This window comes from Pomacea canaliculata, linkage group LG7 (assembly GCF_003073045.1).
Source record: "Pomacea canaliculata isolate SZHN2017 linkage group LG7, ASM307304v1, whole genome shotgun sequence".
NCBI lineage: Eukaryota > Metazoa > Mollusca > Gastropoda > Architaenioglossa > Ampullariidae > Pomacea > Pomacea canaliculata.
In genome coordinates, this window is record NC_037596.1 from 12,897,068 (window position 1) to 12,922,975 (window position 25,908).

At 40.1% G+C, this 25,908-nt stretch overlaps 1 protein-coding gene across 1 annotated transcript in view; it reads left to right on the top strand.

Annotated features, from left to right (window-relative positions):
* The first annotated feature begins 2,519 nt into the window (after positions 1 to 2,519).
* LOC112569666 overlaps positions 2,520 to 25,908 on the top strand; it is a 90,415-nt gene continuing 67,026 nt past the window's right edge. Inside the window, exons 1-5 of the mRNA XM_025247537.1 lie at positions 2,520 to 2,546; positions 2,717 to 2,868; positions 3,152 to 3,310; positions 3,791 to 4,048; positions 4,466 to 4,600. Coding sequence (XP_025103322.1) covers positions 3,268 to 3,310; positions 3,791 to 4,048; positions 4,466 to 4,600 — 436 coding nt within the window. The 5' untranslated portion in view covers positions 2,520 to 2,546; positions 2,717 to 2,868; positions 3,152 to 3,267. The remainder of the gene's footprint in view (positions 2,547 to 2,716; positions 2,869 to 3,151; positions 3,311 to 3,790; positions 4,049 to 4,465; positions 4,601 to 25,908) is intronic.

Here is a 25,908-nt window from a genome sequence, read left to right on the forward strand (position 1 = left end):
TTAATTATTTTACTCACATTGTTTTGATGTAAAGGTGAGTTATTTTAGTAACTGTCTCTTCGATCTCAGGGTGAATGTACTAAGTCCCCAGGTTTTATTTGAAGAGGATTTTTTTTTAGAGACTCTATCGTCAACCTAAAGACATTTTTGTCATTTTATGTTTGACCTATGGGTGAGATATTTAAATCACTGTGTGTTTAAAGTAAAAGTAAGTTATTTCTGTCACAAAGTTTCTCCCATATTAAGTTCGGTTAGTACATGTACACGGCATATCCCCATCAAAGGTCGCCTGTTACCTGAGTAAATGGAAATAGTTTCAAGAGGTCGCCAGCAAGTCATCCACACCTGAAGCCTCACGCTTCTCCCACATCTACCCTAACACCTTTCATTCCCCTCTCCATATTCTCCACATCCTTATTCCCCATACAAGACAGGGAGAAGCACCTTTACTAGGTTCAGATCTCGTCTCGGGGTGTTAGGAACAGGGAGTTAATTGTTACCTCTGTTGTTAGGCAGGGATTATCATCCTTACCCGTGCGTGAGCTGCGGGTTGCTGCGTCATAATCTAACGTCATAATCTGACGCAATTTTGGATTTGATTTTACGTTTTTGGGAAGAAAAGCAAAAGGAAGGGGGCAGACGACAAAAATGAAAGACTGGCGGCGGACTGAGTGAGCGAAGGTTCTGCTCTGGAACGTGTGAGATATTCCAGAAGGATTATTCTCAGACGATTACTCCGGGAAGTGTGGATTTGTGTGTAAGTGTGAATCTCCAGAGACAGAATCCAAATTGTAAGTAAGAAGTTTGGGAACTATTCGTAAAAACGGTCGACTAATTTAATTGAATGACGCCGGTTGAAAGACATCTATGCCGCTGATATACTGTTCATGGTTTGCAGTAATGTATGTGTGTTTAATGTTGCATTGTATAACTTCGTTGCCCACGTCAAATCCTTGTAGTATCTGGTGCGAAAGAACACGTGTGGGGAAGTGAGTAGATAGTACAGACAGTGACTTCGTGTGATTCGTGTCGCTGTGATTCCTACATGTCCCTGACACTCTAAGAAACAGACTTTAACTTAACAAAAGCAGTTTAAAGTACAAAATTCTGACGGGTAAATAGTATTATAGTCTCTCTTTACTATTTTCCTCCAAGAACACTGGAACTTCTCCAAAACTTACTATTTCCATTTCTAGACTAGACCTTTTAAAATCAAGTTTGAAATATTCTGGAACAGCTTCCCTCTCCATCTTAGGCAATTGAACTTCATAAACATCTACATAAGCACATTCAAGAAAATTAGATGAGGCCTCTAGAGAGACCTCCTAACTCTAGAAAATTTTGCAAACATGTTTTTTCTTAACCACCACTTTTGTACATATTCAGCTTCCACTTACCTTACCTTATTCTCATAGTACTTATAGTTACTTCAATTAGTTTGTTCTTTCCCTGTAAAGGGCGGGGGCTAAATGGAAAATGCATTTTCTTAATTATTTTACCTCTCATTAATAAGGAATTACCATTGTCATTGTCATTGAATTGGTTGCTTTCTGCCCACTTGGTTAATATTTTATGTAGAATGCATGTAAAGGCTTTTCCTATGTTTCAGTAAGAGAGATACCTCGGTTGACGGTAGTTACCTGACTGGTTGCTGTCACCCTTTTTTTGTGTAGTGGGATAATACCAGATTTAGTTGATTTGCTGGGATGCAGCTTTTAATATATTATTGACAGTACTATCTGGGCCTGCTGATTAACATTTTTTAAGTAACTAATTGCCTCTTTGACCTTTTCTGTTATCTGATTGTCCACAGGTTGAACATACAGGTGCATTTGACTACTGGTACTTTCACAAGGGTTATCTTGATCATCCACATCCATCACCACTTTATTTAGTATTGTTTGGAAGTGCTTTACCCACCCTCTTCACTGATTTGGTCCACTACAGGCTGTCTTCTGTATCTCCTCATTACCTCCCTTGGTTTGTTGACTGCATTTTTCTAGAGACTACATTTTTAATTGATTGTAGTTTTGTTTCTTTATTGTTAGCAGATTTCTATAAGCTTTTCTTTCTCTGCTATAAGCTGTTCTGTCTTCCTGTATTTTCTTCTTTCTACACTTTCTTAGACACTACTAGTCACTTTTTGTCTTTACACGCTTTATGAAATAATGTATCAAAGGGAGATGCATACCCTATTGTGTTGTAACAAGTGATATTACTAAACCGTTTCTCTTATTTATTATCTTCCTATCTCTTGACTAGGCTGTCTTTCCTGTATACCTTTGTTGATTACTATTTGTTGTCACCTTTGACACTGTGTCTTTTGTACTACAAATGATATTTCCCAATTACTTTATTGTAATTTTTTAAATTTTAAGTAGTAAATATTTTGCTGATTTAAATTAATATAATATAGAAATATTATATGACAAAGACTCACGAAACTTCTCGTTGTTGCATGTGCTTAACAGGTGGATACAAATGCTGCGATTCTTCTTTTTTCTCCTGTGCATGTCTCCTTGTGTCGTGACGAAGGATACAGGAAGGTAAAACGTGTTGACTCTTCTTGACTTTTTAAGGTATATGTTTTACAATGATGGATCTGAGGAGGTGCTAGTTTCTTGAGGGGGAGTGGGGCGGGAATGTTAAAGAAAAAACAAACATAAATAATCCATAACCTTGAATTATTAATAATTTTCAAAAGTACAATTTCTAGATGCCAAGGCGAAGACTGCGAGGTAAGCAAGTGGCACAATTTAAGATGCACGACAGATGACGACTGCAATGAGCCACACGCCTTGTGCTATGAACACCTGTGTCGGTGTGAACCCGGGTACTTCTATACAACACATGATACGTGTACTATCAGTGAGTGGACACTAGTTCTGTGTGTATGCTTGACCGCAAGGAACTCGCTCGACTTTGTTCTCGGCTTGTTACAGTTGAAGGAATAAGTTGTAAAACAGTATAGCCGCATTTAGACAGACTGAATAAAAGGAACAAAGAATGAAAGAAAACACTGTGTGCCGAAAAAAATTTGAAATTGATTCACTTGATTATGGATGTTGTTCGAAATGCATCAAAATGTAGAACAATTAACTTTTACTTCAAAAGTATGTAAATAATCGCTTACCACAGTTGTTTATATTAGCATGCAGCACAGACGAGTTCCACGACACCTTTACAGAGTACCCAGACAGTGCTATAAGTGGAAACCTCTTTGAAAGCGTGGACGGACACAGTCTGAAAGGCTGCAAGGACCAGTGCATGTATGACATTGACAAGCGTTGTCTCACAGTTGATTTCAAAGGTTTGTATGAGTAAAAAGCCTTGAAACATTGGTGTACTAAAATGATCTTAGAATACGATCTGGAATACGATCTGGGAAATTACACTGTTGTTTGTGGGAAAGTGTGTTTTTATCCCTAATCATAGATAAGTGCCCAGACCTACTCAGAACGCCTTACAGCTCTGGACACTCAGAGAAAATCATCCAGGACTCTAGCATCAGGACTATGCACCGACAAAACTTTGGGAGCACAACATGAATGGAGGAAACATTCCACTTTATAATTATTGTCAAACTAGTGTGTGGCAGGCATGCTCCTAGCAAGACAACAGTCAAGAATTACAAATATACAACTACATACCGTGCATTTTTCTGAAAACGTTGAAGTAATAGAATAACCTTTCGGGAAATGTTCAGATAACTTGCTTTCAGTCTTCTTTGTTCAAAATGTTTTGCATCATGTTCAGTTATGTGTCTCTCTCTCTCTACCTCCCGTGCCAGCCGATGGAGGTCTCTGTCGGCTTCATAGTGTCACCGCTCATGAGTCTCCCTCAGACTGGACTCCTAAGACGAGTAAAGGCTGGACCCACTACCAGAGATCCTGCAATTCCACTTTTGCCTCACACCATACCTGGTACAACTTACTGTGTCACACCAAAGTGAACTGTCCTGACCCAAACAGCGATTGTTTGTCAGGCAGATGCCAGTGTCCTTTAGGCTTCAAGTTCATAGAAACCAAGAAGAAGTGTGTTGCTGCAAGTAAGTGAGAAGTAGTAGAATTATGTGTAGTACTCATCTTGTCCCCAAACTTTTTAATGGTTTTCTTCCTTTCTTATAATTGTAAGATGGCAATTAACCTAAGATACAATGGTTTAAGGTTAATGTAGTAGTGCACCACAGAGTGGAATGTATCGATGAAGAACATTACAGCTGCCACTACCCATATCTTTGTTCTCTAGACTCACGTGAAAGTCGTACTGTGACTTCATTACTTTAGAAAAAAAGTGATTGTAAAGGTGAGAGGACGAAGTGGCTATGAAGATGAGGAGGCAGAAGTGACATTAAAGCGGAGGAATAAGAATATGTACACATGGCAGTCAGATACTTGTAGACATAGAGCTAGAATTGTGGGGTGGCTAGTGTTAACTGTGGTTTGCTAATATGACTGTCTTGTAGGCGTGCTAAGCAAGTGGCACAATGTAAGATGCACGACAGACAACGACTGCAATGCGCCACACGCCGTGTGCTTTGAACACCTGTGTCGGTGTGACCCCGGGTACTTCTACACAACACATGATACGTGCACTAACAGTGAGTAGACAATGGTCAGGGCTTCTGCTACGGCTAAATTCTTTGGGGCTCCAGGGACCCCTTCTAAAGATGTCTAAGGGGTCCCAGGCTAACTCTAAGGGGTCCCTTTACAATGTGGAAAAAAAAAATCAACAAATCAACATACTTTGTTCAACTGCCTTTCAGACACACAAAGCACTGTAATGTCTAGTCAGAAACGGCGAGATTTCTGTGCCATGAAGAGTGTGCAAGCATCTGTGATGAGCTTATGCTCACTGTACTTGGGGTGCTCGCTTTCTATCCTTTTCTGAGACGATGATCCTAACCACGCTGTCAACGACATCTTGAATTTAGTTAATGGAACTCTTCCCGGTAAGGGAAAAAAAAACTTAGTGCAAGGGAAGTGACTCTCACCTTGTAGCAGACGACAGCAATAGACTGGGCTACGATGTCAGACACTACACTTACACAATTTTGTATCTGTGCTTCGCCCAAATTTGAAGGGGTCCCCTGGAACCCCATTGACGAAAATTGAAGGGGTCCTCTGAACTTGTAATGCGTACTGTACGCAATTTTGTGAGTAAGTAGAAGCCCTGAATGGTTTTGTGTGGTATGCTTGACCGCAAGAAACTTTGTTCTCAGCTTCTTACAGTTAGGAACGGAAAATCTTTTATATGATTGTCTCATTCCTAAAGGAATCAGTTGTAAAATGGTATAGCCGCATTTAGACAGACTGAATAAAAGGAAGAAAGAATGAAAGAAAACACGTGGGCCGAAAAAAAAATTAGAAATTGATTCACTTGATTATGGATGTTGTTTGAAATACGTCAAAATGTAGAACAATGAACTTCAACTTAAAAAGTAAGTAAATAATTGCTTACCACTGTTGTTTATATTAGCATGCAGCATAGACGAGTTCCAGGCCACCTATACAGAGTACCCAGACAGCACTTTAAGTGGAAACCTCATTGTTGGCTCGGATGGAATCAGTCTGAAAGACTGCAAGGACAGGTGCAAGGGTGAAAAGTATTGTTACACCTTTGATTTCAAAGGTTTGTATGGGGAAAAAGCCTTGAAACATTTTTGTACTAAAATAATCTTAGAGATGGAAGGTTACTGTGTCCTTTAGAACTACTAAAGTCTGCTTCACGTGGCCTGCGTTGTTCTATTAATAGCACGCTTTATCAAGAAAATCAACCTAAACCGCGTAAAAAATTGGAGTAAATTTAAATATGTTGTCCCTTTGTATTTTTACCATTTGTAGACTTCCGCATAAATAATACTATGAAAAAAAATTTTCGAGCATATTTAACGCGCCTTAATCTACAAACATTTTGAATGTTAAAGGTACTTAATACGTTTAGTTAGGATAAAACAAAGTGTGTGAAATTGCATTAATTATAAAGTTGCTGGTATGCTAATTAATATTTGATAGTTGTTTGCTTTCTTTAGGAAGAAAGTGTAACGGTAAAATAACACTGAACCCACGACTATTTAGTTCAGTGGTTCTTAACCTTGTTTGAGGTACCGAACCCACAAGTTTCATATGCACATTCACCGAACCCTTCTTTAGTGTCATCACGAATTGCGGGTGTGTCTTGACCTCCGTGACCTCCTCCACTGATTTAGTTATTACTGCAGTGGAGTGTTAATCTACTACACTATATATAAAGAGATAAACTCCTGTATTGACTAGAGACTTCCACTTTAATTATGACTGAATGAAAGTAAGAAATAGAAGAATAGCTCAATCGTCCACCAATGACCTTGCTTCGTTTGGTGTACTGGCCTGAAATTATGTTCAATTATTTGCAGGTGAACTAGCATAAAGAAATAAATAACAATGCTGTGAACCGATGCTAACATAAATTGCTAACTCCACAGTTTGTGGTACTAAGCACTGCACACAATTAGTTACTTCTACTTCTTAAGGTCATGGAATGTTTACTTAGTGTGCAGCTAAACAATACAACTCTTCTTTTACTTCCGCTGCCTATTCATCATTGAATCTTTCCAATTTGCACTGAAGACACACCTCATCCTTTAGCAATACTAACAGTCCACATCATGCTTGTCCTTTTTCAACCACTCCTTTCTCCACTTTTTCCGTTTATTGCTTCTTCCCTACTCGTCCTTTTCTGCTGAATACCGACACTCTTAGTTCTTGTTGTCTGATTTCTCCTTGCATTTCCTACATTTGTTTTTATGAGTCATCAGTCGTGTTCATCATTCTCTTCCTTTGCTGTCCGTGTCTCCATCTGTCAATCGCTTAGACCACGCTACCTAGGAGCGTGAGTATGAGCTATGCAAATCACACATTTATTATGATTTATTCTTACTGAAGACACCTTGAAACTAACGTTTATCTTGGCACTCAGTTGTTCTTGCAGGAACATTGAATGACAAGTGGTTTAGCACTTATCTCATTTTTATAAAAAGAATACGATCTGGGAAATTACACTGTTGTTTGTGGGAAAGTGTATTCTCATCTCTAATCATAGATAAGTGCCCAGACCTCCTCAGTCAAGAATTACAAATATACAACTATACGTACCGCGCCTTTTGCTGAACACGTTTAAGTAATAAAATAACCTTTCGGGAAATGTTCAGATAACTTGCTTTCACTCTTCTTTGTTCAAAATGTTTTGTATCATGTTCAGTAATGTCTCTCTCTCTACCTCCCATGCCAGCCAATGGAGGTTTCTGTCGGCTTCATGCTGTTACCGCTCATGACATTCCCTCAGACTGGAATCCTAAGACGAGTAAAGGCTGGACCCACCACCAGAGAATCTGCCAGTCCACCTTTGCCTCACGCCGTACCTGGAACAACTTACTGTGTCTCACCAAAGTGAACTGTCCTGACCCAAACAGCCATTGTTTGTCAGGCAGATGTTTGTGCCTTTTAGGCTTCAAGTTCATAGAATCCAAGAAGAAGTGTGTTGTTACAAGTAAGTGAGAAGTAGTAGAATTATGAGTAGTACTCAGCTTTTCCCGAAACGTTGTGTACCGTCAGTTTGTCTGTTTCTTACAATAAAGATACTCTAAGTTGTTGTCACCAAACCACTTTCATCTCAATGTTTAAATAATATTTCGGATTTAAAAATTTAGCATTCAGTGTTTATTTATGTCCACCAGCTAATGGTTTTCTTCCTTTGTAATAATTGTAAGATGGCAATTAACCTAAGATACATAGAGCTTAATTGTGGGATGGCTAGTGTTACCGGCGGTCAGCAAGTTTGACTGTCTTGTAGGCGAGGTAAGCAAGTGGCACAATATAAGATGCACGACAGACGACGACTGCAATGAGCCCCACGCCGTGTGCTACAAACACCTGTGTAAATAATTGCTTACCACTGTTGTTTATATTAGCATGCAACACAGACGGGATTCGGGAGACCTTTAGAGAGTACCCAGACAACTCTATACGTGGAAACCTCCTTGATAGCTCGGATGGAATCAGTCTGAAAGACTGCAAGGACAGGTGCCAGGCTTACAAGCGTTGTTTCACCTTTGATTTCAAAGGTCTGTATGGGAAAAAAGCCTTGAAACATTGGTGTACTAACATGATCTTAGAGATTTAAGGTTACTGTGTCCTTTAAAACTGCTAAAGTCTGCTTCACGTGTCCTATACTGTGTTCTATTAATAGCACGATTTATCAAGAAAATCAACCGAAACTGCGTAAAAAACGTTTGTAGACGCCTGCATAATAAATACTACGAAAAAACATTTTGGAGCATACTTAAAGCGCCATAATCTACAAACATTGTTGAATGCAAAAGGTACTAAATACATTTAGTTAGGGTAAAAAAGTGTGTGAAATTGCAGGAATTATAAAATTGCTCGTGTGCCAATTAACATTTGATAGTTCAGCTATGTCTCTCTTTCTCTGCCACCCGTGCCAGCCGATGGAGGTCTCTGTCGGCTTCATAATGTCACCCCTCATGAGTCTCCCTCAGACTGGTCTCCTAAGACGAGTAAAGGCTGGACCCACTACCAGAGATCCTGCAAGCCCATGTTTGCCTCACGCCCTGCCTGGAACAACTTATTGTGTGACAACAAGATAGACTGTCAAGACCCAAACAGCGATTGTTTCTCAGGCATATGTCAGTGTCCTTTAGGCTTCAAGTTCATAGAAACCAAGAAGAAGTGTGTTGCTGCAAGTAAGTGAGAAGTAGTAGAATTATGAGTAGTACTCAGCTTTTTTTGACTGATGTATGATTAGCTACTGAAGTTGTCATGATTATTATCGTACTTATCCTCGATTGTTTCCGTCATTGTACAAATTACCACTGCGCCCTTAATAACAATTCCTTACCAGCGGAATGATTTGTTTGTGTAAAAACAGGGTCATGTCTAGACTGGCAGGACAGAGGTGCCAAAAGTGGTGTGTACACCATTCGGCTAATATTCAGCAGCAAACCTCGAAGGGTGTGGTGTGACATGGAGTCTAGCGACGGCGGCTGGCTGGTACGTGTGATTGTTTGTCAGTGTGTATGACTCAGGCGGTCAGTGAGCACGACTCAGGTGGTCAGTGTGTATGACTCAGGTGGTCAGTGAGCACGACTCAGGTAGCATCTCTCCTGCTCACTGTATACTGCTCACAAAAGTACGACACCACTTATACCCAGGGTCACATACAGCTCATAGTATCCACGAATAATTTTTCTTTGATATCTTTCGACATTTTCAACACGAAGCAGGAGAGTATGCTTGTCCACCTTCTGTTTCCAACAGTTTGTCTATCTCGCTGGTAGACTCCGTGGGTTGAGGATGGTTCTAGACAGGCCTACATTTAGTGTGTTGATGTGCGTGTGTCGGTTGTTTGTAGTCGCATGCTTTAACCTCTTGCATCCATTCCTGCTTCATGATCAGGGACTGTAGGTTTGACAAGGGGTTGAAAAAAATGCTATTTGTAATCGCGGCATGGATCATGCATTTGTTATGTTTATTATGTTCCAAATTATGATCACAACCACTTGATGTCACACATTTACAGCCAGGAAACTGTATATGTTCACATGAATATCACTATTATACTAGGTTCACACAGTCTATCGTAACCGTGAAGTGTTGACATTATAATCATGGCCACAGATAATAAAAGTCGTAAGTTGTTATATTTTGTCAATGATGACTCATCCTCTGTCAACTCATTAAACTGTATGATTAGTGTTGAATCCTATCGAGCATGCTGCGCTTCGGTACCATAGTAACGACCTGTGAACTTGTGTGATGTGCAGGTGTTCCAGAGACGTCGCGACAACTCGGTTGACTTCAACCGGAACTGGACAGAATATCTACAAGGTTTTGGTGACATCTCTGGAGATTTCTGGCTAGGTAAGATTGTTGGACATATCTTCAAATGTCTTCAAATACTTCCTTAAAACCTTTCTTATTCAGAATTATATATTTCAAATCAGGAGTACAGTTCTACCAGCTAATTAATTCTTCTTCCAATGCTGGTGTTATCTTTTGTACAATTTGTGTTCATGTATCCTTTCTGGTGCTTATCCTAATGTTTCTGTATGGTTGGCTGTAGATTTGTTATGCTTTGTATGCAGCGCATTGAGCTCCTACTTACATGGAAAATACGCTTTAATAGTAGTAGTAATAACACAACAACACTAAAAGCTCAATAAGTTTGTGACTTACCTTTTTATCATCTAAAGTCTAGGAATAATGTCAACATTTTTATAACATCCTAATAGATGTAATGACCACCGACAGTTCTGTGGTTCATGCGAACTCTTGAGCAAGATCAACATATAACAATATATAAAAATATATATCAACATATATAAAATATTTCACTGCTTGACTTATTTATTAACATGAGATCATTGCTTTGTCTTGTCTCAGGCCTGTCCGCGATTTACGAACAGACAGATTATATTTATTGGAGCTTGAGAGTGGACTTCAGAGATGGGCGTGGACAACGTCGCTACGCTGAGTACAAGAATTTCTCTGTAGCCAGGAACTACAAACTTTACGTGTCCGGCTACTCGGGTGACGCAGGTACGTACGTCACCACTGAACAGTCAGAAAGAGGGAGACGCAGGTCAGCTAGCAGGCCGTTGTTTAGCTGTTTGTTTATCTTGTACAGTGTCTCCGGGTCATTTTTCTCATTTACTCATTTCGTATTTGATTGTGTTGTGTGGTGCTTGGCTTTGTTATGATGAACAGCACAGAAACAACACATTTAATAATAAAAGTTTCTATAGATGTTTTGTAGTGATAATATATTTGTGCTTAGGACTTTGTGTGCCTAATAGTATATAACTGTGTGTGTTTGTGTGGTTACAGGAGATGGCTTGGGTCCTAGTAAATACAGAGAATTTTCAACCTATGACCGAGACACGTACGGTTGTGTCAGGACACGTCACAGCGCCTGGTGGTACCCGGATGGCTGTGGCAGCACTTACCTCAACAGCCCTCGTGCGAGCGACAATGTTTGGGGTAGCTTCAGCAACCTGCAATTCTCGGAGATGAAGATGAAGCCACTCTCTGGACCAACACTTGGATTTAATTCGCGCCCCTGACGTTCTCACAGATGAAGATGAAGCCAGAGTAGCACCACCTTGTCTCCTGTACCCACTTCTTACACCGCCAGTCTACAGTTCACCACATGTTCCATTGATGATGACAGCTCGGTGTAGATTAATCTTTCACAATATTCTACCATCTCAACCTCGTGCAGACTATTGTACTTTAATTGTTTATTTTGATTATATTACCTGGTGATTCTCTTATACATGTGTTGTATTATTTCTTTCAGATTTGGATTTCCTTGGATAAACTAACATGTTTGAAAACATAAATGTAAGTTTAATTAATTAATTCATTCAGCATTTAATTGTGCCTAGGTTGTAGTAAACGTGTAATGAACTGTCGCTATGCAACTGATAGTTCATGCAATGTTGGCAGTTCACAGTGTGAAAAAAGATAATCATCCGAGTTTCATTTTCAAAATTATGCAAAAACACGGATACTGATTGCATCAAACACTGATATTCATTATTTCCTTACTGACGATAACTGAACATGACTCAGATTCTTATATTTTTTAATTGTTTGGTATTAAAAAGGGTTTAAGTTTATTTTGTAGTATGTTGTGAAACTTTACCATATCCTTGAGTTTGCTTTATTTAAGCAAAAATTGACATTTTCACAAACCTATGAACGAAGCATGCTTTCCGTAAAAACAAATATAACTATTGAGAAGAATGAACAGATATTTTCATAAAAGCAATTAAAATTATAAGTAGTATTGTTCGTATTTGCCACTTTGACTAAATATGGTAACATCACTATGTACTCAATGTTACCTCCCTTTTAACATAATGGTAACAGTAGTTGATACATCACATCTCTTACTTAATTGTACAAAACAACTTTCTTTTACGATATTCGAGTAAGAGGGACGTTTCGAGCCCTCGTTGATATTCTCCACCTTGTTTTACGGGGTGTTGATGTAGAACTATTGATAAGTATTTAATAAGTATTTGTCATAAACTGAAGCGATCTCGTGTTTATTTGAAAGAGTGCGCATGTCCGCGGGAAGTTCGTGACACTCCGTCTGTCTGTCTGTCTGTGCTTACTCACTTTTGCCATCTTTCGATTCCTTAATATCTGTTTCTTCACTCGTCACACACTCTTTCCTCTTAATATATAAGAAAAAAATTTCAAGAAAAGAATATTTCTATAACCTGTACAACCAAACCCGTCCTTGCTGAAGTTTAATAAGGTGTGCAGTTGTTGTACTGGTCTTTATGTTTATCTGACTATTACTTGTTTCCTCAACAAACACGTGACTTTGATACACGGGAAGAAAGAAACTCAGAGGTTCGTTTGTCAGTTCTTCCTCTGGCCACCGGGATGCCGGCCACCCTCCAAGGTGCCTGGAAGGGCAGTCTTCGACAGGGTGTCGTGCCGTGTACACACGCTTCCCTTACACACTGATCACAGTTCATTAAACATGTTTGTAAACATTCACTGCTATTATAGGGGAGTTCAATAAACACATCTGTAATCATTTCTCAACGTCACTGTGGATTTCAAGGGCACTAGAATGTTATCTAATGTTCTAAAGCAGGGAGGAATAGTATTTAGTTGAAGGAAAGTATTTCAAACATCAGTGAAGTTGCCAAGCGTGCACTCCATGCTCCAGCTTGCTATACGCCTTCGTTTATCAATTGCAGTTTTGAAATGTGGCTCTCAGAAATAACCTTTGACCTGGTTGATAATATATACTGTGTGTCGTCTTACTGCCAACCGTAAGAGGGAAGAGGTCTGGCATGTGACCGAGAATATAATTGTGCCACCATATCAACTCAGCAGGTGTCTAGAGACTCAGACTCAGACAGGATATTCATCATCCCCTGTCACTCATCAATTTCACCCCACAGTATATTTCTAACTCAACCAGTCTTGCAACAAGAAACGGAGCGCCGCTCTGGAACTCGGCCCAGAATACAAATGATCTCCCTGATAATTTATAGAAAGTTTTAAAACACTTACTGTTACTGTCCGCCAGTGTCACTTCAACGAACTTAAAAAAAAAAGGCAGACGTATCTCTGCGTCAGGAACGGTATTTAGCAGGTCAGTCATGGAGAAACCATCCTTCCTTCTCGATTGCCATCCATTTCTTCCTCTGTTTATCATTGCTGACTTCCTGCCCGGGAGTCCTGTAGGATGGTTAGAAGGGATTTTGGATGACTTGTCTCAACCAGACCAGTATACCCAAAGACATGCGAACACTGAACAATACAGAGAACGTGAAACTTTGTGGTCAAAGGGAGATAACCATGGACTCGGCCCGCAACATCAGCTTAGAATTCAGTGTAAAACTCTTTCATATTTATGTATTTTTGGCACCATATTTGTTATCTTTTCCGGTTTCTAAGCATCGACATAACCCAAGAGATGTTTTACTTGCCTCATATAAACAAGGGGGGGTTGCTTTTTTTACATTATCTGTTTACGGAAGAAACTTAATACATGTATATAGAATTTCTTAATTTCATGTCTAGTAGTATTTTTTTTCTTTGTATCTGTTTTGTTGTCTATCCTTCTCTCTTCTCCGTTCTCCATTACTCTCTGTCGTTGATTTCGCCATTTCATCTCTGTAGCTACACTGTGCACTTGCTAATTCAGAATCAATCAAAGTTTTAAAGATTGACTTGTTTATCTTACCATTTCACCTCCCTAACTTACATTACTCACAGCCAGACTTCGGGGAAAGAAACACTTATTTAATATCTACACGGAGATGAAAAGAGAGGTTTATGCAGAACAGAGGCCTGATGCGGAAGAAAACAAATTTGTCACGAACACAAGAAAGACCAGGTGTCCCGAGCACAGATCTCTCTGTCAGAGTCCGGCAGCTTTGTTGCAATGAAATCTGAGTCTCAGAGAAAAAGAGACAGCCTTAGTGAATGATCATTTAAATACCATTCTTGCTTATATGTACCTAGCTTAATCTTCTTATTTTGTATTATTTTTTTACTAGCTCAATTCAATTATTTTCAAGACAATGAACAGAGTAAAGGGACATGACTCTGTAGAGCTTCATGGATTATAAAAGCTGGTTCCCTCCCTTATATCCCTATCTGATAATACAAGATTAGTCACTTAAAATTAACCAACATACCTATGATATGCTCTGTCGAGGGGGGACGCTTTTAAGTGTATTATTTTTTTTCTAGCTCAATTCAATTATTTTCAATTCAGTGAACAGAATAATGGGACATGACTCTGTAGAGCTTCTTAGATTATAAAAGCTGGTTACCTCCCTCATCTACCTATCTGATAACACAAGATTAGCCACTTAAAATTAGTTCCTTCTAGTTTGCCATTCATTTTAGTTTATGAACTTATTCAGTTACCAGCCCCTTTTTTAAAAGTTTTAACACAAGAATATGTGTAAAGTAAAGATGATGAAGCATACTGTCCTCCACTAGAGCAGTTCATATTGGATGGTGTGAAATGAGTAGATACATCGCCGAACCAATTTAATCCACATCACATGGTCGCTGACCAAATCCTATTATTTAAAAAAACAAATGTCAATTAAAATGCCATAAAATGCAGAATATTCTTTTTTTCATATTTGTGTAATGTTAAATCCCTTTGAATTAACCAAAAAACCCCAAATAATTACTGTCACATTAACAAAACTGTCACATTCAAAATGCTACAAATATTCTTATTTGGTGTACTTGAATGCCATACTTCATTTATCTTATTCAAGAATAATGCAAGACACAAGAACAAGCAAAAATAACCCTAGTGTTTTTAAATATTTCTTTTTCCTTTCGTCTTACTTAACCCTGAATGTGGTAACGGCCATGTCGTGAGCTAATTGTTAGAAAAGAGAAATAGAATCGTCTTGGTCAAGTATATTCATTTTTTCAGGTGGAGAATCCAACTTTAATCCTTTCAAAACGATTCGTAATGTGGGCTACAGTCAAAAGCTTAAAAAAAATGCTGGCAATTAATCAAACTGGAATGGTTTTCCTTTTAGGGTATGACAGTTTAGGCACAGAATTATCTCCTAAAAAGGTCTGACATCTATCAAGGACTCCCCCCCCCCCTACCGTGCGTTCAGGCAGCTGATTCTACCATCCATGTGTGCATTTTCCGGGTTAGAAAGTCAATAAATGTTAGCAATAAATGTGAAATTTGTATTAATGAACTAGAGCTGTTTCAGACAACTATTGGTTAGGGGAGACAATCACCAGCTGTGACCTACAAAGGGACATGAATATGTAGGGGAGACAATACAGATCTCCTCATTTGACACTCATCATCAACACGGTCCATGCAGACGACGACTTTATTTTCCCGACCACGAGCACCCGTCCATTCGTCACCCACACCACGTCACAGCGTACTGTGGCCACGTCCTCGATGACATCCTCCTTCATCACCCGCACTGGGATGCCCGATCCTTCAGCGCCCTCACCATCCCCGAGTTGTCACTCACGTACCCCCCCATACACCATCAACACATCTCGCAGGCAGGTGGGGGTTGGGCTGGTTATTGATGAGTGACAGGGGATGATGAAGATCCTGTCTGAGTCTGAGTCTCTAGAAACCTTGTTAAACTTCAGCAAGGACGGGTTTGGTTGTACAGGTTATAGAGATATTCTTTTCTTGAAATTCTTTTCTTGTATATAAAGAGTAAAGAGTGTGTGACGAGTGAGGAAGAAGATATAAAGGAATCGAAAGATGGAAAAAGGGAGTAAGCACAGACAGACAGACGGAGTGTCACGAACTTCCCGCGGACATGCGCACTCTCTCAAATAAGCAGGAGATCGCTTCAGTTTATGACAAATACTTATTAAATACTTATCAATAGTTCTACATCAACACCCCGTAAAAGAAGGTAGAGAATATCAATGAGGGCTCGAATCGTCCCAATTACTCGAATATCGTAAAAGAAAGTTGTTTCGTACAATTAAGTAAGAGATGTGGTGTATCAACTACTGTTACCATTATGTTAAAGGGGAGGTAATATTGAGTACATAGTGATGTTATAACATTTAGTCAAAGCGACATATACGAACAATACTATTTATACTTTTAATTGCTTTTATGAGAATATCTGTTCATTCTTCGCAATAGCTATATTTGTTTTTACGAAAAGCATGCTTCGTTCATAGGTTTGTGAAAATGTCAATTTTTGCTTAAATAAAGCAAACTCAAGGATATGGTAAAGTTTCACAACATACTACAAAATAAACTTAAACCCTTTTTAATACCAAACAATTAAAAAATATAAGAATCTGAGTCATGTTCAGTTATCGTCAGTAAGGAAATAATGAATATCAGTGTTTGATGCAATCAGTATCCGTGTTTTTGCATAATTTTGAAAATGAAACTCGGTTGATTATCTTTTTCACACTGAGTCAACTGCCAACATTGCATGAACTATCAGGTGCATAGCGACAGTTCATTACACGTTTACTACAACCTAGGCACAAATAAATGCTGACTTAATTAATTAATTAAACTTATATTTATGTTTTCAACATGTTAGTTTATCCAAGCAAATCCAAAATCTAAAAGAAATATACGACACATGTATAAGAGAAGCACCAGGTATATAATCAAAGTAAACAATTAAAGTATCTAGTAGTCTGCGAGGTTGAGCTGGTAGACATATTGCGAAAGATTAATCTACACTGAGTTCACATCAGCAGTGGAACAGGTGTTACTCTGGCTTCATCTTCATCTGTGAGAACGTCAGGGGCGCGAATTAAACCCAAGTGCTGACCCAGAAGTGGCTTCATCTTCATCTCCGAGAACTGCAGGTTCGAAGTTACCCCAAACATTGTCGCTTGTACGAGGGCTGTTGAGGTAAGTGCTGCCACAGCCATCCGGGTACCACCAGGCGCTGTGACGTGTCCTGACACAACGTACGTGTCTCGGTCATAGGTTGAAAATTCTCTATCTTTACTAGGACCCAAGCCATCTCCTGTAACCACACAAACACACACCGTATATACTATTAGGCCACACAAAGTCCTAAGCAAAAAATATTATCACTACAAAACATATATGGAAACTTTTTATGAAATGTGTTATTTCTGTGCTGTTCATCATATACAAAAGCCAAGCACACAAACACAATCAATACGAAATGAGTAAATGAGAAAAATGACCGGAGACACTGTACAAGATAAACAACAGCTAAACAACGGGCCTGCCGGCTAGCCTGCGTCTCCCTCTTTTCTGACTGTTCAGTCCGGTGACGTACGTACCTGCGTCACCCGATAGCCGGACACGTAAAGTTTTGAGTTCCTGGCTACAGAGAAATTCTTGTACTCAGCGTAGCGACGTTCTCCAGCCCATCTCTGAAGTCCACTCTCAAGCTCCAATTATATAATCTGTCTGTTTCGTAAATCGCGGACAGGCTGAGACAATACAAGGCAATGATCTCATGTTATAAATAAGTCAAGCAGTAAAATATTCGTGTTGATCTTCCTCAAGAGTTCGCATGAACACAGAAGTGTCGCTGGTCATTACCTCTATTATGATGTTATAAAAATGTTTACATTATTCCTAGACTTTAGATGATAAAAAGGTAAGTCACAAGCTCATTGAGCTTTTAGTGTTGTTGTTATTACTACTGCTAATAAAGCGTATTTTCCATGTAATTACGAACTCAATGCAATGCATACAAAGCATAACAAATCTACAGCCAACCATACAGAAACATTAGGATAAACATCAGAAAGCATACATGAACACAAATTGTACAGCAGATAACACCAGCGTTGGAAGAAGAATTAATTAGCTGGTAGAACTGTACTCCTGATTTGAAAAATATAATTCTGAATAAGAAAGGTTTTAAGGAAGTATTTGAAGACATTTGAAGATATGTCCAACAATCTTACCAAGCCAGAAATCTCCAGAGATGTCACCAAAACCTTGTAGATATTCTGTCCAGCTCCGGTTGAAGTCAACTGAGTTGTCGCGACGTCTCTGGAACACCTGCACATCACACAAGTTCACAGGTCGTTACTATGGTACCGAAGCGCAGCATGCTCGATAGGATTCAACACTAATCATACAGTTTAATGAGTTGACAGAGAATGAGTCATCTTTGACAAAATATAACAACTTACGACTTTTATTAGCTGTGGTCATGATTATAATGTCAACACTTCACGGTTGCGATAGACTATGTGAACCTAGTATAATAGTGATATTCATGTGAACATAATATACAGTTTCCTGGCTGTAAATGTGTGGCCTCAAGTGGTTGTGATCATTTATATATGGGAACATAATAAACATAACAAATGCATGATCCACGCCGCGATTACAAATTGCATTTTTTTCAACTCCTTGTCAAACCTACAGTCCCTGATCATGAAGCAGGAATAGATGCAAGAGATTAAAGGATGCGACTACAAACAACCGACACATGCACACCAACACACTAAATGTCGGCCTGTCTAGAACCACCCTCAACCCACGGAGTCTACCAACGAGATAGACAAACTGTTGGAAACAGAAGGTGGACATGCATACTCTCCTGCTTAGTGTTGAAAATGTCGAAAGATATCAAAGAAAAATTATTGGTGGATACTATGAGCTGTATGTGACTCTGGGTATAAGTGGTGTCGTACTTTTGTGAGCAGTATACAGTGAGCAGGAGAGATGCTACCTAAGTCGTGCTCACTGACCACCTGAGTCATACACACTGACAAACACGATCACACGTACAAGCCAGCCGCCGCCGCTAGACTCCATGTCACACCACACCCTTCGAGGTTTGCTGCTGATTATTAGCCGAATGGTGTACACACCACTTTGCACCTCTGTCCTGCAGTCTAGACATGACCCCTGTTTTACACAAAACAAATCATTCCGCTGGTAAGGAATTGTTATTAAGGGCGCAGTGGTAATTTGTACAATGACGGAAACATCGAGGATAAGTACGATAATAATCATGACAACTTCAATACCTAATCATACATCAGTCAAAAAAGCTGAGTACTACTCATTATTCTACTACTTCTCACTTACTTGCAGCAACACACTTCTTCTTGTGTCTATGAACTTAAAGCCCTAAAGGACACTGGCATATGCCTGAGAAACAATCGCTGTTTTGGGTCTGGACAGTCTTTCTTTGTTGTTACACAGAAAGTTGTCCAGGTAGGGCGTGAGGCAAACATGGGCTTGCAGGATCTCTGGTAGTGAGTCCAGCCTTTACTCGTCTTAGGAGACCAGTCTGAGGGAGACTCATGAGGGTGACATTATGAAGTCGACAGAGACCTCCATCGGCTGGCACGGATGGCAGAGAAAGAGGACATAACTGAACTAACAAATGTTAATTGGTACACGAGCATTTTATAACTCCTGCAATTCACACACTTTGTTTTATCCTAACTAAATGTATTTAGTACCTTTTGCATTCAAAAATGTTTGTAGATTATGGTGCTTTAAGTATGCTCCAAAATGTTTTTTCGTAGTATTTTATTATGCAGGCGTCTACAAACGTTTTTACGCAGTTTTGGTTGATTTTCTTGATAATCGTGCTATTAATAGAACACAGTATAGGACACGTGAAGCAGACTTTAGCAGTTTTAAGGACACAGTAACTTAAATCTCTAAGATCATGTTAGTACACCAATGTTTCAAGGCTTTTTTCCCATACAGACCTTTGAAATCAAAGGTGAAACAACGCTTGTAAGCCTTGCACTGTCCTTGCAGTCTTTCAGACTGATTCCATCCGAGCTATCAAGGAGGTTTCCACGTATAGAGTTGTCTGGGTACTCTCTAAAGGTCTCCCGAATCCCGTCTGTGTTGCATGCTAATATAAACAACAGTGGTAAGCAATTATTTACACAGGTGTTTGTAGCACACGGCGTGTGGCTCATTGCAGTCGTCGTCTGTCCTGCATCTTACATTGTGCCACTTGCTTAGCTCGCCTACAAGACAGTAAAACTTGCTGACCGCCGGTAACACTAGCCATCCCAAAATTCTAGCTCTATATATCTTAGTTTAATTGCCATCTTAAAATTATTAGAAAGGAAGAAAACCATTAGCTGGTGGATATATATAAACACTGAATGCAAAATTTTTAAATCCGAAATATTATTTAAACATTGAGATGAAAGTGGTTTGGTGACAACAACTTAGAGTATCTTTGCTGTAAGAAACAGACAAACTGACGGTACACAACGTTTCGGGAAAAGCTGAGTACTACTCATAATTCTACTACTTCTCACTTACTTGTAACAACACACTTTTTCTTGGATTCTATGAACTTGAAGCCTAAAAGACATAAACATCTGCCTGACAAACAATGGCTGTTTGGGTCAGGACAGTTAACTTTGGTGAGACACAGTAAGTTGTTCCAGGTACGGCGTGAGGCAAAGGTGGACTGGCAGATTCTCTGGTAGTGGGTCCAGCCTTTACTCTCTTAGGATTCCAGTCTGAGGGAGACTCATGAGCGGCAATAATGTGAAGCCGACAGAAACTCCATTGGCTGGCACGGAGAGAGAGAGAAAAAGGAAATAAGTTCATTGGTGGACGATTGAGCTATTCTTCTATTTCTGTCTTCATGTCAATCATAATTAAAGTGGAAGTCTCTAGTCAATACAGGAGTTTATCTCTGTATATGTGGTGTAGTAGATTAACACTCCACTGCAGCAATAACTAAATAGTCGTGGGTTCAGTGCTATTTTAACCTTTACACTTTCTTCCTAAAGAAAGCAAAACAACTATCAAATATTAATTAGCTTGCAGCAATTGTATAATTCATGCAGTTTTCACATACTTTGTTTTATATCCTAACTAAATATATTAAGTACCTTTGCATTCAAAAATGTTTGGAGATTATGGAGCGTTAACTATGCTCCAAATTGTTTTTTCGTAGTATTTATTATGCAGGCGTCTACAAATGGTAAAAATATAAAGAGACAACATATATCAACATTGTTTCCATTTTTTACGCGGGTTTCGGTTGATTTTCTTGATAAAACTCGCTATTAATAGAACACAGTACAAGACACGTGAAGCATACTTCAGCAGTTCTAGAGTACACGGTCACCTGCCATCTCTAAGATCATTTTAGTATATTAATGTTTCAAGGCTTTTTCCCATACAAACCTTTGAAATCAAAGGTGTAGCAATGCTTTCAAGCCTTGCACTGTCCTTGCAGTCTTTCAGAGACTGATTCATCCGAGCCATCAAGGAGGTTTCCACTTAAAGTGCTGTCTGGGTACTCTGTATAGGAGACCTGGAACTCGTCCATGCTGCATGCTAATATAAACAACAGTGGTAAGCAATTATTTACTGACTTTTTCAGTTTGTCATGATAAGAGTTGTCCCGGGGGGACATCCGGGGCTTTAAGTTAGATTTTAGTAGTGTCAAGGTTGGCGAGCAGCCATATTGTCTTCAGTTAATTAAAGTACGTTTGTCATCAAATCAACAGTGTCTGGTGTTGGTCGGCTGAGAGCTCGCAGCACGATACATGGTGTCAGAACTGGGATTGTCATAATCACAGTGAATCAAACAAGCTGCTGAATATGGCTCCGTTTAGAGCGCCAGAACAATTCAATTTTTCCCAGCCAAACTTGTGGCTGAGTGGAAACAACGATTTCAGCGTTTCAGATGTGCATCAAACTAGACAAAGACGATGAAGCAGTTCAGGTCAGTGCCTTGATCTACACTATGGGCAACGACGCAGAACGCATTCTCAACGTCGTTTGGTCTGGATGCACGACAGCGGCAAGAATAGCGACACTGTTCTTGAAAAATTTGACGAGTACTTTGTGCCAAAACGCAATATCATCCATGAGCGTGCACGATTTCACGCCAGAAATCAGAAACCGGTACGAAAGTATCGAAGAATACATTAGAGATTTACACGAGCTCGCTGCAAAGGCAGACGTAAGAGATAAAGATGAAGCTATCAGAGATCGCCTCGTGTTAGGATCCTCGACAGAGACTTGTCCGAAAGATTACAATTAAAGCAGATCTAACACTGGCAAGACGCCATCTTGCAGGCAAGGCAATATGAGCAAGTGAAAGCACAGCTTTCTGACCAGCGTCGCACAAATGTGGACGCAGTGCAATTCAAGAAAAGTGCTTCTGGTGGTGCTCATGAGTGCAAAGGTGCAACTGGCAGTTCGCGCGGCTTCAGTGGTCGTCGTCGCGGTAGAGCAGAAAAGAGTGACTTTGCATCGTCAGCAGTTAACGTGTCAAGCTGTACTCGTTGTGGCAGACGGCACGCTAGAACATGTGTGTGCCCAGCTCAGGGAAGGAAGTGTAACAAGTGTGGTAGGCTTGGACACTTTGCTACAGTGTGCAGAACAAAGTTAGTGCAGGCACTTGAAGAAAAACAAGTCAAGGAACATTTTGTAGGGACTTTGTGCAGTGACAGTAGAGAACCACCATGGACAACTGTATTACAGTTTGGCGGTTGTGATGTCAAGTTCAAAATTGACACAGGGGCAGATGTTTCTGTCATTTCATCTACACAGTACAAAAAGTTGTCACCATGTCCCAAGCTATTGAAGACCAATGTAGTGTTAAAGAGTGTAGGAGGAGTCCTGAAGTGTGATGGACAGTTCATTACTACAACAAGAATTCATGACCAGCTTCATGTACTGAAAGTGTTTGTTGTGCAAGCAATCACTGAAAATCTGCTTAGTAGAGAAGCAGCATTCAGATTAGGTTTAGTGAAGAGGATAGAGGCTGTCAATGCCTTATTTGGAAAACTTGACAAGACGCCTGTGCAGTGTCCTCCAGTCAAGATCATCTTGAAAGAAAACATTGAGCCATACAGTGTTCATGCAGCAAGGAGAATACCAATACCATTGCTGGACAAGGTCAAGGAAGAATTAAAAAGAATGCAGGAAACAGGGATTATAGAGGAAATAACAGAGCCAACAGATTGGTGCTCTCCCATTGTGCCAGTAATGAAGAAATCAGGTAGCATACGTATTTGTGTTGATTACAAGAAGCTCAATACCGCAGTGAAGCGGGAGAGGTATACCTTGCCAACACTGGAAGATATTTTACATAAGCTTTCTGGATCAGCAGTTTACAGCAAGCTGGATGCAACATCAGGTTTCTATCAGATTCCCCTTGATCCAGATTCTGCAAAACTTACTACATTCATCGCTCCATGTGGGAGATATTTCTTCAAGAGATTACCATTTGGTATTTCATCAAGCTCCAGAGATTTTTCAGAGGACCATGGAGACTATCCTAAAGGATGTACCAACATAATCTGCTATTTTGATGATATCCTTGTTTATAGTGAGAATGAACAAGCTCACGAGAAACATCTTGAGAGAGTCATGAAAACACTTGCCAGTGCTAACCTGAAACTCAACTATGAGAAATGTGAGCTCAGGAAGCATGAGATTGAATTTTTGGGTCATAGAATTAGCAAGAATGGAATTTCACCAGACCCAGGAAAGGTTGAAGCAATAATCGCCATGCCAGATCCAACTAATGTACCCGAGTTGAGGAGGATGCTGGGCATGTGCAACTTCTTAGGGCGGTATTTGCCAAGTCTGTCTACAGTACTTCAGCCATTGACGCAACTGCTGGAGAAGGATCGAGAGTGGAGTTGGGGCTCGATGCAAGTCAAAGCAATGGCAGATGTGAAGAAACTGCTTACTTCAGCACCAACACTAGCATTCTACGATCCGGCAAAGCTTACAATTGTCAGCTCAGATGCTAGTAGTTATGGCATTGGTGGCGTGTTGCTACAGCAGCATCCTGAAGGTCTCAAAGCTGTGGCATATTGTTCAAGAACATTGACTGCTAGTGAATGCAGATATGCACAGATAGAGAAAGAAACACTGGCAGCAGTCTGGGCTTGTGAAAAGTTCAGCAGATACTTGATTGGTCTTGACAATGTTCGATTAGAGACTGATCACAAACCTATTGTGCCACTAATCAACAATCGTGACTTGCAAGATACTCCTATCAGATGCCAACGCATGTTGATGCGCCTCATGAGATTCAGTATCACAGCAGAGTATGTGCAGGAAGAAGCTTGTCATCGCAGATGCTCTATCCCGAAGTCCTCAGTTAACCACTGCTGAATCTGAAGTTATAACACTTTCAGAAGATGTTGAGGCATATTTGAGTAGTGTAGACATTTCGTGGTCATGTGCAGCTTCAGACAAGCGTCTGAAAGAGATTGCAGAAGAGACAAGAAAAGACAGACTGATTCAAGAAGCAATTCGCTACACTAAAGAAGGCTGGCCAAAATACATTACAGATGTAGAAGATAATCTTCGTGACTATTATGCAGTGCGCATGGAACTTAGTGTGCACAATGGCCTCCTTACCAGAGGAACACGCATTGTTTTGCCAGCACCACTTCATGATGATATCCTGAAGAGGATACATGAAGGTCATTTAGGGATCACCAAGTGCAGAGATAGAGCAAAAGCAGCAGTTTGGTGGCCAGGTATTAATGGCAGGATTAAAAGAATTGTTGAAGAATGCAGACATTGCCAGGAGAAGAAACCGACACAGAGCAAGGAACCTTTGATACCGACAGAATTACCACAGCGTGTATTCCAGAAGTGTGCAGCAGATTTGCTGGAATTCAAAGGACAATCATACCTTGTGTTTGTAGATTATTATTCGCGCTTTATTGATCTTGCGCATATCAAGATTAGTACATCAGCAGAAGTTATCAAACTTCTGAAGAGCATGTTTGCACGCCAAGGAATCCCAGAGATTCTTGTTACAGACAATGGAAGGCAATTCACATCTAGGGAGTTCCAGGAATTTGCAGTAAAGTGGGGATTTCAACATGTTACAACAAGTCCACACTATCCACAAGCTAATGGAGAGGCTGAAAGAGCAGTTCAAATTGCCAAAAAGATTCTGCAGCAAGATGAACCTGAATTAGCTCTATTGATATACAGAGACACTACTATTTCTGCTACAGGATATAGTCCAGCAGAACTAGCCTGTGGAAGAAAACTGAGAACTACATTACCTACATTGCCTGAGAACCTTGAGTCAAAGACATTTGATAAAACAGCTGTAACAGCGAGCGATGCAAAAGCAAAGCAGTCTTACAAGAACTGTTTTGACAAGCGTCATGGAGCGCGACCGCTTGATGAACTGCTTCCAGGCGACACTGTATTGCAGAAGCTAGATGGTGAGAAGCACTGGGGAAGTCCAGCAGTCATTCTGCAGCAGTGTGCTCCAAGGTCATACATTGTACAAACTCCAAGAGGTAGTTTGCGACGCAACAGACGTCATCTCAGAAGATCAAGAAACTTCGAGCCGGAGCAGTCCAGTTCCAGACCCAGTCCTGTCCAAAATGACTTTTCCCTGTATACTTCCCAAGTCCCAGTGACAGGTGAACCAGAGACAGCGCTTCATGCCAGCGATCCGATTCAATGTCCAGAATCGAGGTCTAGTGAAGGTGGTCCTGCTACAGAAGCCAGACATAGTGCTACTCCAGATCCAGGAGATTCCCATCCCAGTAGCAGCTCTACACCTAGAATGACTCGTAGCGGCAGAATAATCACACTGCCCGCACGTTATAAAGACTGATTATGTATTGAACAGTGATTAGAGAATAAACATTCTCCCCTCAAGTGAAGTATCTCAAGGGAGGGGAGATGTCATGATAAGAGTTGTCCCGGGGGGACATCCGGGGCTTTAAGTTAGATTTTAGTAGTGTCAAGGTTGGCGAGCAGCCATATTGTCTTCAGTTAATTAAAGTACGTTTGTCATCAAATCAACAGTGTCTGGTGTTGGTCGGCTGAGAGCTCGCAGCACGATACACAGTTGAAGTTCATTGTTCTACATTTTGACGTGTT